This window comes from Lynx canadensis, chromosome C2, assembly GCF_007474595.2.
Source record: "Lynx canadensis isolate LIC74 chromosome C2, mLynCan4.pri.v2, whole genome shotgun sequence".
Taxonomy (NCBI): domain Eukaryota; kingdom Metazoa; phylum Chordata; class Mammalia; order Carnivora; family Felidae; genus Lynx; species Lynx canadensis.
The window spans coordinates 77,869,985-77,883,185 of NC_044311.2; the positions used below are offsets into that span (position 1 = coordinate 77,869,985).

At 40.8% G+C, this 13,201-nt stretch overlaps 1 protein-coding gene across 4 annotated transcripts in view; it reads right to left on the reverse strand.

Moving 5' to 3' along the window:
* The window catches only part of DGKG (diacylglycerol kinase gamma), a 202,419-nt gene that overhangs the window by 141,175 nt on the left and 48,043 nt on the right, over positions 1–13,201 (reverse strand). For 3 of the 4 annotated variants that reach the window (XM_030329775.1, XM_030329772.1, XM_030329774.1), the window contains exon 3: positions 5,126–5,202. The exons of the other annotated variant lie outside the window; for it this stretch is intronic. In XM_030329775.1, the coding sequence (XP_030185635.1) occupies positions 5,126–5,202 (77 nt within the window). The remainder of the gene's footprint in view (positions 1–5,125; positions 5,203–13,201) is intronic. 4 annotated transcript variants of the gene reach the window in all.

The following is a 13,201-nucleotide window of genomic DNA, read 5'->3' on the forward strand; positions in this document are numbered from 1 at the left end:
TACCAAAGCACAGTTCTGATCAGATTGCTTCTCTATTCAAAAACTTTCCATGGCTTCTTATCACCACAGGAGAGGTTAGATCAGTTTTAAAATCATGTGCCCTTCTATAACATTTAAACATGCATTCCCATTTATCTTTACTTATAAATTATATACATGTACTATTGTGTTCCTCTAATACATTATAAAACATACACAAAAGAAGAAATTAGAAAATAGAAGTTAGATGAAATAAAAATCAATGCAAATAGAAAATATAATTTGTAGTGTTCCCACATTCCAGTGGATCATCCTGTATACTCCTTGAGTCCTCTGGGATTCACAGCCCTCCCATAATTCCACTCCAACCTAGATATGTAGCTGCTTTAAGTACTGAGACCATTCTGGTATGTTCTCCTATATGTACCTCCACATTCTGTCCACACTGATCTCCATGTTCTTGCCTGATCAAGCATCCATGCATAACACATAAACTGCTTCCTTCTCTACCCTTTAAGAGGTTAAAATTCTAGCTACCCTTTAAGGTCCTGCCCACATGTCACCTCCTCTAGGAAGCCTAGTATGATCTCCTATACCTGAATTTCTGTACTTTTCCACTTTGGTTCCTATCCTATCACACTTATATCTGCTGCCCTCTATTAATATATAGTTGTTTGTGACATACATATCCTTAGTCCCTCAACTAGATCTGGAGCTCTAGGAAGGTAGTAAAATATCTTATTTCATCTAAGTATCCACCACACTATCTACAATAGTGTTGCCTGAGAGGTATTTTAGTGGATGTTGGGTTTCTCATTCGTACACTTGGCTGTCACCAATTATTGTGGGTTCTATTCAGCAAATATATATATATATATATATATATATATATATATATATATATATGCCTTTTAGATACAAGAAACACCTTGGGGAACACACCGAAGAAATACACATGGGTCCATACCTTCAAAGAGACTCCGGTATTAAAATAATTCTAGTACAGAATCAATAGTGGTGAGTGCCATAGGAAAAGAAGAAACTGTTATGAGAACTTAGAAAACAATGATTGAACACGTGTCCAACCATTCATGATCATATTCTGGGCAACAGGATGGCACAGAATAAGCCCAGAAACAAAGGTCATTCATACCAGAACAGCTTAGATGTCTTCATGTCACTGAGGCTCTGAAAGTTCGGGGACTTGACCCAGCCACCTAGCAGTAAAGGAAAACCAGAAGCCCAATCTTATGACTCCCAGTCTAGAGCTCCTGTTACCATATCTGTTCTAGGTCCCAGTGTTAACATAAGGCTCCCTGCCACCCTCTCCGGGAACCTCAAGTACAGTAGGCAAAGAAATGTGACTGTGTGCCACTCTCAAAGTTATATCTGGGTTATGAGTAAATTCTTTATGAGCATAAGCCAGGCTCAGTGTAGTTGCTAGTGAACGTGTGATAGGTAGAAAGTAGTGTTCTATGTCAAAACCAGATAAACAAACACTATGAGGCAGGTTAGCAATTCTCTGAGCTCTGGAATAACACGCTAGGCACTGTCATGGCACAGGCCTGGGTTTTTTCCCCCCAGAAACTGCAACTTTCATGTAGGAGATAGCTGGACAATTGCTGTTTCTGTAATCCGTTTAAAGTGTTAATTCCTATACAGGTTAAGAAGGGAGGGGAACTAGATGGACAGCTTACTCTGCATTGGGCAGTTTACGTACATGATCTCAAGTCTTAAAATAACAGTATGAGGTGGGACTATTACTGCCATTTTGTGGATGAAAAAAATTCTGAAAAGATAAATAACTTGTTCAAAGTCATAAAGCAAGTGATAGAGCTGGGTTTTGTGCTTAGATGTGTCTGAGTCTAAGATCATAGGGCCACCAAGCCACCTTGCCCCTCCTGTTCCACTGTTCTTGTCCACTTTCTGGCTGTCTTCTGCTATACTCAGTTCTCCAGAGAATCACTCAGTGCTGATGGGCAAGGGCATGGCCAGATGCAGTACTCCACTCTGCAAACTTTTTTTAAAAAAATGTTTATTTGAGAGAGAGAGAGCAGAGGAGGGGCAGAGAAAGAGGGAGGGAAAGAATCCCAAGCAGCCTCTGTGCTGACTTGGGGCTCAGTCCCACAAACCGTGAGATCATGACCTGAGCCGAAATCAAGAGTACGATGCTTAACCGACTGAGCCAGCCAGGTGCCCCCAACCCCCAACTCTGCAAACTTTTATTCCTCGCCTTGCTTTCCTAGCCACCTGCCCCTTCCCACAACTAACTCATTCCTCCTTGAGACATTTTGGCAGCAGTAGGCCATCAAGCTCAAGAGAAATTAAATTCTTTTTGTTTCCCCAACCCCGTGCCGGGACATTACACCTACTAGAAGCCAGCCGTACTGTGAGGGAGAATAAAATCAGAATGACAGAACTTCCCTGGGACACAGCAGTGCCCGGCATACAAAGAGTGGGGGCCAGCATGATGGAGGCGGGGGTGGCAGCAGACTCCTAACAGCCAAATCGCTCTCTGCTTCTGAAAGCTCCCTGTGGCCTTCACACCCTCTGTGGCCCTGACCAAATTGTTCCCCTCCCACTCTTCAGCCACGTGGCTGACGGGCTGATTAGCAGCCCCCACCCTTCTTTGTTCCTGTGTTTTGGAGCTGGGGGCTGGGGAGGCGGGTGGGAGGGGCAAGGAGTTTTTTGCTGGCTCCACCATCTTCTCCTCAGGAATGTTCTTTGAAAGGGCTCATTCTCAGTCTAGCCCCTGTGCTGGCAACCTTCTTCCTGCTTCATTCTCCTAATGATTGGTGCATTTTATCCAAAGCCCCTGCTCCGGTGTACTTTGAGGACATGTACTTTGTTGATTCACTGCCAGTGCCCAGCAGAGAAGGGGTTGACTGAAGGTTTGTTGAAAGGATGACAATACAAATAAATAAGTGACCAGCATCATCCCAAGTTTGTCCTGCTGGTCAGTCATTTTTCTGCAATTAGCCTTCATAAAAGGACCCAGGAGCAGGGAAAAGGAAGTTGAGTTTAAAACATTCTGGGGAAAGGAGCCAGAAAGGAAATAATAGTAAGTACCCTTTTTTAAGTGTCCCATAAAGTATTAGATATTTCGCAAAAATTATCTCATTCAATCCACTCTTCTGTAAACTTCAACATTTTTGTTTGGTTGTTGTTATCTTCAGGTCACAGAAAAGGAAACTAAGGTTCAGAAACGTGAAATATTATTTCAGGCCACATTACTGGTTGGCAGCAAAGGTAGACGTCTAACCTAAGACCATGTAACTCCAGGGTCATGGCTCTTAAACTTGAGCCTGCCAATAGGAAGTAAGTTCTGGAGGGCAGTAATCATGCTTTCTCATCTTTGTATCTTCTATAGTGCCCAACACAGTGCCTGGATGCTCAAGAAACATTAGATGAGTTGAATTTGAAAGTTGGGGATGTCTTCCATTCATTTGCTCATTCAACAAATATTTCTTCAGTGCCTGCTATGAGCCAGATATTCTTCTGGGCACTGGGGATACTGAAATGAACAAAAGTGCTCTAATGGGAGAAACAGACAATTAAAAAGTTATATAGCATGACAGATGGCGAGAAATACTAAGAAAGACAATAACATAGAACGGAAAGATAAAAAAGGAAAGAGGGCTTAAATTTTAAATACAGTAGGTGACATTCATTAAGAAGGTGACTTGAGCAAACGCTTGAAGGAGGTGAGGAAATAACGCGGATACTGAGGGAGAAACATTCCAGGAAAAGGCAAAGGCAAATGCAAAAGTACTGAGGTTACAGCAACCTTGGCTTGTTTGACAGCATCAAAGAGGCTAATATGGCTGGAAACCAATGAGGAGGAGAATAGCAAGAGATGAGGTTAGATGGTAATGACCTTGATTTTAACTCTGAGTAGGGGGTAGAGGGACCATGAGGGATTGTAGAGCAGAGCAGTGAGATGATCTGACTTAAGTGCTAACAGATTGCTCAGGATGTGTGCAAAGAATAGACTTTAAAGGTCAAGAGAAGAAGCAGGGAGCCTAGTTAGGTGACTATTACAATAATCTGGGCAAAATATGGTGGTCTCTCAGGTAAGTGGTGAGATGTGACTAGATTTTGGATATATTTTGAAGGTAGAAGTTAGGGTTTGCTGATAAACTGGATGTGGGATGTGAGAGGAAAATTCAATGATGACTCCATAGTTTTAGACTGAAGAACTTGAAGAATGGAGTTATTTGCTGAAATGGGGAAGACTGCTGGCAAAATCAGCTTTACAGGGTAAGATCAACAGGCTCAGTTTAGCTCATGTTATTCTGAGATACCGATTTGATTGTTAAGTGGAAATGTCAAGTCAGAGGAGTAAAGGGAGAACCAGTGTCCTGAAATCCAAGTGAAGAAAGTGGAGGAGGATATGACCAACTGTGTCCAAATGCTGTTAGGTAAAATGACTATTGAGTTTTAGCCACATGGAGATCCTTCGCTATCTTCAGTAGTGGTTTTAGTGGAGAAGTGGGGGTTACACTCTGATTGAAGGGCTCTCAAAAAGTGGGAAGAAGAGAAATTGGAGGCAGTGACTATAGACAAATGTCTCCAGTTGGAGAGAGAACTGGAGTCAGAAGAATATTTTTTATATTGCACAAATAACAGTATGTTTATATGTTGATGAGAAAAACCTAACAAATAGTGGAAAGTTGATGTGAACAAGATATATAAACAGAGAAAGCAATGCCTGTCAATAGACCAGAAAAGGATGGGAATTAGTGTACACTTGGAGGAGCTGAACTTAACTAGGAGCATGGAGAGTTCATCCGTAGTTTCAGGAAAAAAGATACAGAGGTAGGTGAGGGTCTCATGGAAGATCTCTTCTGATTGTTTCTATTTTCTCAGTGAAGGAGAAAGCATGGTTGATAGCTGACAATGAAGACAGGAAAGTGGAAAGATTTGAAGAGAGAGGAGAAAGTATGAGGTAGTCTTCTAGGACAATGAGAGGGTGATTAAACTTGGCAAACATATAATTCCAGGGAGCACCAATACCTCACTTAAGATTTAAGATAAAATATGTTGAGAAGCAAGTTCTTCAAGATGAGCTAAACTTCTAAGAAGGGAACAAATTATGGAAAGGCTGGAAAATAGAGCTAAAGGCTTGAAATGCAAACATTCTTACCTCATGTGGATCATATTGTTTGAGGCTCCCACCCTCATTAAACTCAGCCAAGACATCCTTTATCTTCTTGGAAGAATCTGGAGAGACATAATCCACATGTGAAATATTGGGAGCTGGGCCAAGTAAATTCTCTCTGTCTAACCTTGGTTATGATGGAGTAATCCCTCATTCCCAGGACTATACGGAAAAATGTCACCCTTATCTGTCTTTCTTCCCTCTTACTTCTTTTTTTCAGTATAGTCTCTCTCCTGCTGTATGAATTATCTTTCTAAAACGCAAATGTGATCAGATCATGTTCCTGTTCAACATACTTCAGTGACTCTCAATTTTCCCAGGATTAAGCTTAACTCCCTTAGCTTGGTATACAAGAATGTAGGGATCTGTCTTAGTCTATTCTTTATCTCTTATTTTAACCTTCCACTCACCCCAATTTTCAAACACAAAACCACATTTCCAGAAATCCTTGAATACACTATGTACTCACTCATTCATTCTTGGAGTCTTTTCTCTGTACTGTAAACTTCTTGGTACCCAGCTCAAATGTCAAATCCTCTGTAAAGTCTTCCTTTATCAGTTAGAATTGATTATTCCCTCTCCAGGATCCCACATGACTTATACATAATTCTGTAATAGTACTTGTCATATACTGTCCTATTATTTATTAACTTGCCTTTCTTATACATCTCCTGCCTCAGTTCTGCCTTGAGAGCTGTATTTGGCTAGTGAGTCTTTCTACATCACACAATGTATTACACATAACTAGTGTTCAGAAAACCAATATACTAGATGATTGCATAAAATCTGAGCAGAAATTTTAAAACATTTAAAATTTTGTTGATTATAGAGGGTGAGATGGGCATTAAGCCCAGTGATGCTCTGTCCTTGGTGCTGAAACAGAGACTCGGGATTCATGAAGCACGGTGATTTAGAAAATTCTGCTTTCCATAGGAAACAATAAACTCCCAAAGAAAATTTTGGCTTCTTCTTATTCTTTTGGGCTTTATTAGGAAATTGGGAGTCTAGAGAATGGAGTTAATGACTGTCATTATAAACACATTCTTAGTGTATCCTGTGTAGTTACCAGAAGTCAAGACATCAGAGAAACTAGGGTCTCTGTGCTCTCCTCGTCTTGCAGTATTGTGGATAATGAAGAGCTTCCCAAGCTCCATTACTGCCACAATTTGAACATATGAGCAAAGGGCAATGTCATTAAAAACTGACATAATGTTCCGCGGTGTTCAGACTCTATGTACAGAGGGCTACACTCTCATAGGCCTATGTAAAGTAGATATGCTCATGCGCTGGACTGTTCTCCGTGGCTCTGCTGACTTGGATTCAATCAAGCACAAGTTATAATCATTTCAGGACTGAGAAATACTGAAATGCCACAGGAAAATGTTGATGCTGCCTAAAAATGGACATTTCTTCCTGAAATTCAAAACAGATGTTGAAAAACTAATAGCTCAGTGAGATCCAGGCAGCAGATGTCATCAATTTGGGCTGTTTCCATTCAATTCAGAAAATGCTGTGGAGGGTGAGATGTTGCAAGGTACTGCTGATGAACTAGCTGGGGAGATGATCTGAATAATTGTGGTAATGATAGCTACTTCTTATTAGAAGCCTTTACTGCACATTCTCATATTCTCCCCTGCCAATCCATGCACATTGGGTTAAATTTTCTTCAGTTTACACATAAAGAAGCTGAAATTCAGAAAAACTAAGTGACTTGCCTAAGAGGGTTTTAATTCAGGTCTAGTTTGGTCCAAAGTCTATATTACTTTCCCTTAAGCACTATTTACTATTACTCCCCAAACACTTGCTAACACAAGGAAACGTGTAATTAATGCTGTAGCAGTAATACGAAGCTCTAGGAAGCAGAGAGAAGAGAAGTAGAATGAGCAGGAAAAAAGCAAAATTAGGATAACAGTAAGTTTGGGTGGGGACCAGGGATGTCCCATACAGAAGGCAGCATCTAATCTGTGGTGTAAAGAATGAGTGAGGTTTTGAAAGGCAGACATGAAATGAAAAGGATATTTTAAGAAGGGACAGGGTGAACAAAGATGCAGAGATGGGCATCACAAGACATGCAGGAAAAGTCAGAACCAGAGAGTAGTTTGGGGCCAGATTTGTGGGAGTCTTGAGTGCCAAGCTAAAGACATTGATTTGAAATTGTTGAAGATTTTCTGAATAGTGGAGTAACATAACCAAGTCTCTGTTTTCCTAAAGGCCACTCTGGCAACAGAATGGAAGAGAGCTTAGAGTTAAGCCAGAGCTCAGTTAACATTACCCATAAATTATATTCAAACATCCTATGGGCAGCTCAATTATTTAGAAAATACTACATTTTAGAATCTATTTTAATGGTAGATTTTCAGGTCAGCTAGAGTGGCCAAATCTGGGTTGCACTTCAAAGTGCAAATTGGGAAGCGTGGGTATCCCTGGTGTGGCTTATGCAAGAGTAGTATAGAGCCAGCATTTTGATTGAGAATCAGGGGGATGATTTCACTTGAATGTATACTCTTGGTATTATTGTCACATTTTGGAGATTCCACAGTTCACCCTAACAGAAATCCTTTGGTTCTAAAGTGCTATGGATCTATTTAGCAAACCCTGATTTATATTTAAATGAATGCTATACACACACACACATATGTATATATACATGTATTTTCATCATATGTTCACATTCAAATAGACAGGTTTTAAAAAGAAAAACAGAGAAAGCATTTATTTTAAAATCTCTGATTAATAGCCTAAAATTAAATAGAAAAAAACAATCCAAGAGATTACTGGTTCTTAGATTTCCATGGCAAGTGTTCTTTACCACACATTTACTTCAATTTTTCCATGGGCTTTAATGAGCTCATAGTGTCAACACCTGTCCTGTTTTAAAAGGGGACACAATCTAATTCTCAAAGTTGAGACCCATTACTTTCTCCTGGGATGTCCTTTGATATTTTATTAGTCTTATTCTCTACAGGCTTCTGGGCTGGGTTTCTATTTGCCTGAGGACCAAAAGGCTACTGCTCCATTCTGTTTCATCTTAAGACAGCTAAGAACAATGACAGACCTCTTCAGAGCATTCCTTGATCCTACTTTAGGCACCATCTGTGGGTCCAACTGCACAGCCTCAGGAGAGAGCTCCCTGTCAAAGCCTGTATGGTAACACTACCACCTGACTCAGAGGAGATCCAGTTCTGTTCCTAGTGTCTTTAATAGGGCCATGTCCACAATTCTTTACAAGAACTCCTATTTTGTTGAGTGCTGACTGCATGTTAGGCACTGCTGTAGTCATCTTATGTGTTTTATTTAAATCTCCAAGACTATCCTCGAACGTAGTAATGGTCCTTATTTTGGAGAAGAAAAAACTGAGTCTTAAAAAATTTAAAAGATTCTTTGAAGGGCACACAACTAGTGAGTGAGTGACTCTGATATTTAGCATATCTGATAATGTGACACAGCTATTAGATTCACTGGCTACATGAACACTGGTAAATCAGAAGATAAGGCCCTCCATGACAATGATTATCAAACCTGGCTACATGTCAGAATCACCTGAGAAGCCCTATATACATTGAAACACAGGCCTCACCTCAAACCAATTAAATCAGTATCTCTTTGGAAACTGAGGAATCAATACATTTTAAAGCTTCCTGGGGGTTCAAATGTACAGTCAAGGCTAAGAACTACTGTTCCATGAATGTAATTCTATTGTTAGAAATGAAGATTACCTTAAGAAGCAGCTAAACTCATTGGATAATTATTGCAAAAGGAAAAAAGTTTGTAACTCTGCTAAATCTGAAATCACCACACTTGGCAGACATTCTCCATTGTTCAAGTGGACAATGCTAAAGACCTTTACCCAACAGGTCAAGTTCTTCAGCTTCATGGCAAGGTAGGGATACCTTTTGCATTAACCCACACTGGCAGAACCATCAGCATGCAGTTTTACCCCAAGTCAGGGGTTAAGAAGGCTCTTTTCTGTGATCAAGGTCGTTAGTAGTAACAACTACCCTAAAAAGTTTCAATCCAAAATTGTCTCTTCATGCTTTATGTGCCAGAAGTTCTGGGACCATAACCAAACACTTGTTCCTAGTGTTTGAGCACATTCGAAGTCTTTTTAAGGAGAAAATTTGGCCCAACTCACAGGCACCTTCACTGCCACATTTGTGTGGGAGAGGGATGCCCTCCAACAGAACAAGCAGACAAATTAGGAGCTTTAGTGTTTACAGCAGGACGTCAGCTGTGCTGCCTGAACCAGAACCCAAAGTTTATGGACCATCTTCTCTTTAGGAACACTGAGTATTTGAAAACTAGTCAGGCTATTAAACTTTGAAATAACTATGAATCAACATTTTCAACTGTGAATCTGAAAACCCATAGATGAGAGTGAAATTCTGAGGTGCATAATAACTTTCCATTCCTCAAAGTTCCCTAAGAGCATCTCAGACTGAACATGCATAGGAACTGCCTGGGGATCTGATTCAGTAGGTCTGAGTCAGGGCCCAAAATTATACATTTCAAATAATACTCTAAGTGACACCAATTATGCAGATGCATGGACCTCACTTTTGAAGAGCAGGCCTTAAGCAACATTCTTGTATATTTGTGGCTAACTGGTCAGGCTTGCCTGTCACAACATAGACAAAAATATGATGCTGAACCTAGAGGAATATATTCCATAGATTCAGAAGACCTACATGACTCAACCCAGGGAAGGAAAGACACAGAGAGGGGAAAAGGGAAAGTTGGCAAATGAAAAGGAAAAAAAACCCAACAACCTAAATTTTCCTTCTTTCGAAGAAGGCAGGGATGTATGAGTAAGTTTTCTAAGTATTTCAAGGAGTCAAGAATACAGTGAGATGAACAAAAGCAAGAGCGGAGTTTCCCAAGCGTTCTGGAAAGACGGAGGATGATGTCAGAACAGATATGTCAGATCCAGGAGCATTGTATCAAAAGGCCCCCATTTTTAGCCAAGAGGAACCAGGCCCCAAAATAGAATGTGAGAAGCATGCGTAAGAAGCCCAGCTTCCTAAACATTGACAATTTCTCAGCTATACTTCTTCTCCTGTGCACTGTTTCTGCCCAGCATATAGCCCACTGCCTGGCATAAAATCAATGTTCAATACAGATTCATTGAATAAAGGAGGACTAGGAAAGGGATTAGGGTTATTGTGCTTGTCCCATACATCCCATATTTCTAGGGGAATATGGAGAAAAGCTAGACCAGTGGTTGTCAGCCCTTGCTGCATGATGGAATCACCTGGGGAGCTTTAAACACTACTGATGCCCAGATCCTGGGATGGGGTATGGGTGGACAGGGCACTGGAAGAGTTCAAAGTCTCCCAAGTATTTCCATTGTGCAACCCAGGCTGAGGACCCCTGAGGCCCACCAAGCCAACTACTGAGGGGAACCAATGGAAGTGATAACTCTGCTGCAGTGCTACATACAGAATAAGAGAAACAGACTTTACATTGAAGCAGAGGGAATTTGGGCTGGTATAAGAAAACCAGCTTTAGGATACGGAAATTTTCTGACATCATAAATGATCTGAATGACTGGTATGGCTTAATTGTATAAGTAAAGTTGGTATTGCTAGCAAAACTTACCATTTTTTCTCTAAGTAATTTGGCCTCATAAGTCATAGCTCAAATGAAGGTGGAGGAATGGATCAGACAGCCTGTACCTTCTTAACTAAAGGTACTAGAAGTGTGGTCCCTGGACCAGCAGCATCAGCATCACCTGAAAACTTGTCAGAAACCCAGCATGTCTAAACTATCCTAGACCTGCTGAGTCAGAATTGGCATTTTAAGAAGATCCCCCAGGAGATTCAGGTGCATATTTGAATCTGAGTGCCATTGTTCCACAGAAGTCTCTCCCTATCCATAATTCTGTGACTGCTTGTGGGTAGAATCTCAGTCATCATGAGGAAAAGAAGGCCAGTTATGCTGCAAGAGATGTGGGTAAGAAATAGCTGTGGTTTTCCTTCCAAGATGGAAGCAATGAGACATGACCCTCTACGGGCCCAGGACTCCATGAACATTTGATTACCTTTCACTCCTGCAGCCCATATAAATAGTAAGGTTTCAATGAAGCTTACTTAGAGCCTTACATTGTTCTATAAACCGGCCCTAAACATTTTCTCTGACTCCCACATTAACACTGACAGATTTGAATTTTGAGCTATAATTTACCTACATCTTAAAGTCAGAAACTTTGAGTTGATCTGATTCTAATAAAATATATTTCTGAAGAGCACAATTTACTGATTCATCCTCTTTAAATGTACTTATTTTTTCTTTAAATGTACTTTAAAATTATATACCTTGGGCCAGTCACTGAGATCTTCTGGACTCAGTGTGCTCATTCATAAACTGGGTAGGAGTTGCATTTGAGAATGGCTTAAAATTTCTCCCAGGTATAAAAAGTCTACAACATCTAACAACCATGGGCTGATGTCTAAAGTTTTTGGTATGATTTATTGAAGAATTAAAAGTTAAAATTGATAGTTTAATTTTTTTTCCTTTTTTCCCTTTCTGAAAAAGCTGACAGCTTCTGTCCTTGGCAAATCATGGAAAAATAATTGCCTCTCCCCAAATATCAGATTAAAAGGACAATAAGCCCATTATTATCTCTAGCTGAAGTTGTTAGGGGTCAGTAGGAGGCCTCCCCACATGCTCATGCCCTCTGAGGTTGAGAATAAACCTGTTTCTACAGAGACTAAGTATTAGAAGGGCTAATGATGGTCATTTAGTCAAGTGGACATCCAGGGAAAGGAAACCCAATTGCTTTCAAGTCAATTCTATTCCATTTTGGACAGGTTTGACCATTAGCCATCAATAAATTCCTTGCTTTAAGTCTTTCTTCGATAAATTTCTTCCCATTAGTCCTAGGGCTACTTTTGGAAGCCATTCAAAACTAAACACCTCCTCCCCACAACAGCATTTTTTATTTATTTTATTTCTTCCCTTCTCCTGCAAATAGGCATAGTACCTTCAGGCATTTCTTCATAACCCTGCTGGGAGGCCCCTCACCATGCTGGCGCCACTTCTCAAATAAGTTCCGGTTCGTCCATATATCCAGTGTAAACTGTGATGCCCAGGCATAAATTCAGCTCTCAAAGAGGTCTGATCAGGGTAGGATAGAATGTGGCTATCAGTTTGCCTTACTAGAAACTGTGAGTCTATTAGTACATTTTAAATTCACAACCAGTGGTTTGGTTAAATAAAGTAATGGGTCAAAAGAAATCTCTGCAACCCCTGAAAACCATACTTCTGAAAAGTACTGAACAATACGGGAACACCCCATGGCATACTGTGTGCTGGCTAGTGTCCAACGATCTCCCTGCTCCTGTGTGAACCACTCTCCCATGAGGCATGCAGTCCATTTCCCGGCCCTACTGCATCTGGGACAGGCCTGGGACTGCTCTGACCAATGGAATGTGGAGACAGCTCTGTTCTAGGACCTTGGAGTCCAGGTGTTAAGAAGACCTTGGAGTGCTTTTATGCTCTTGGAGTCCTGGGCCACATGTAAGAAGTCCAGGCCAGCCTGCTGGAAAAAGAGGCCACATGGAGAGGCCCTGGGAGAGGACAAAGCACTTGGAGGAAGAAATCCCAATGGGGGAACACTGAGGTAACAGTATGGGAGTGAATAAGCCATGCTGGATCATGTGAGGCATCCCACCTGAAGCCCCAAACATCAGGGAGCAGGGACCAGTTATCCCAGCTGTGCCCTGTCCAGATTCCTGAGCCACAGAATGGGAAAAATAAACTGGCTGCTTCAACCCACCAAGTTTTGAAGTTGTTTTGATATAGCAGTAGATAACAGCACTGGATAGATCATTGTTAGGGTGAAGAGAACAGCATATGAAATAGGCTACCATGTCTGTTTTACACACACACACACACACACACACACACACACACACACACACACACACGAGTAGTGGTTATCATTGGGAGACAGAATCATGGGTAGCTTTAAATGTCATCATTTTGTTTTTCATTTTTATGCTTGTTCTTATTTCATAACAAAAATAGTCTTATCACATTGTTGTTTTTTTACAAGCACTTTAC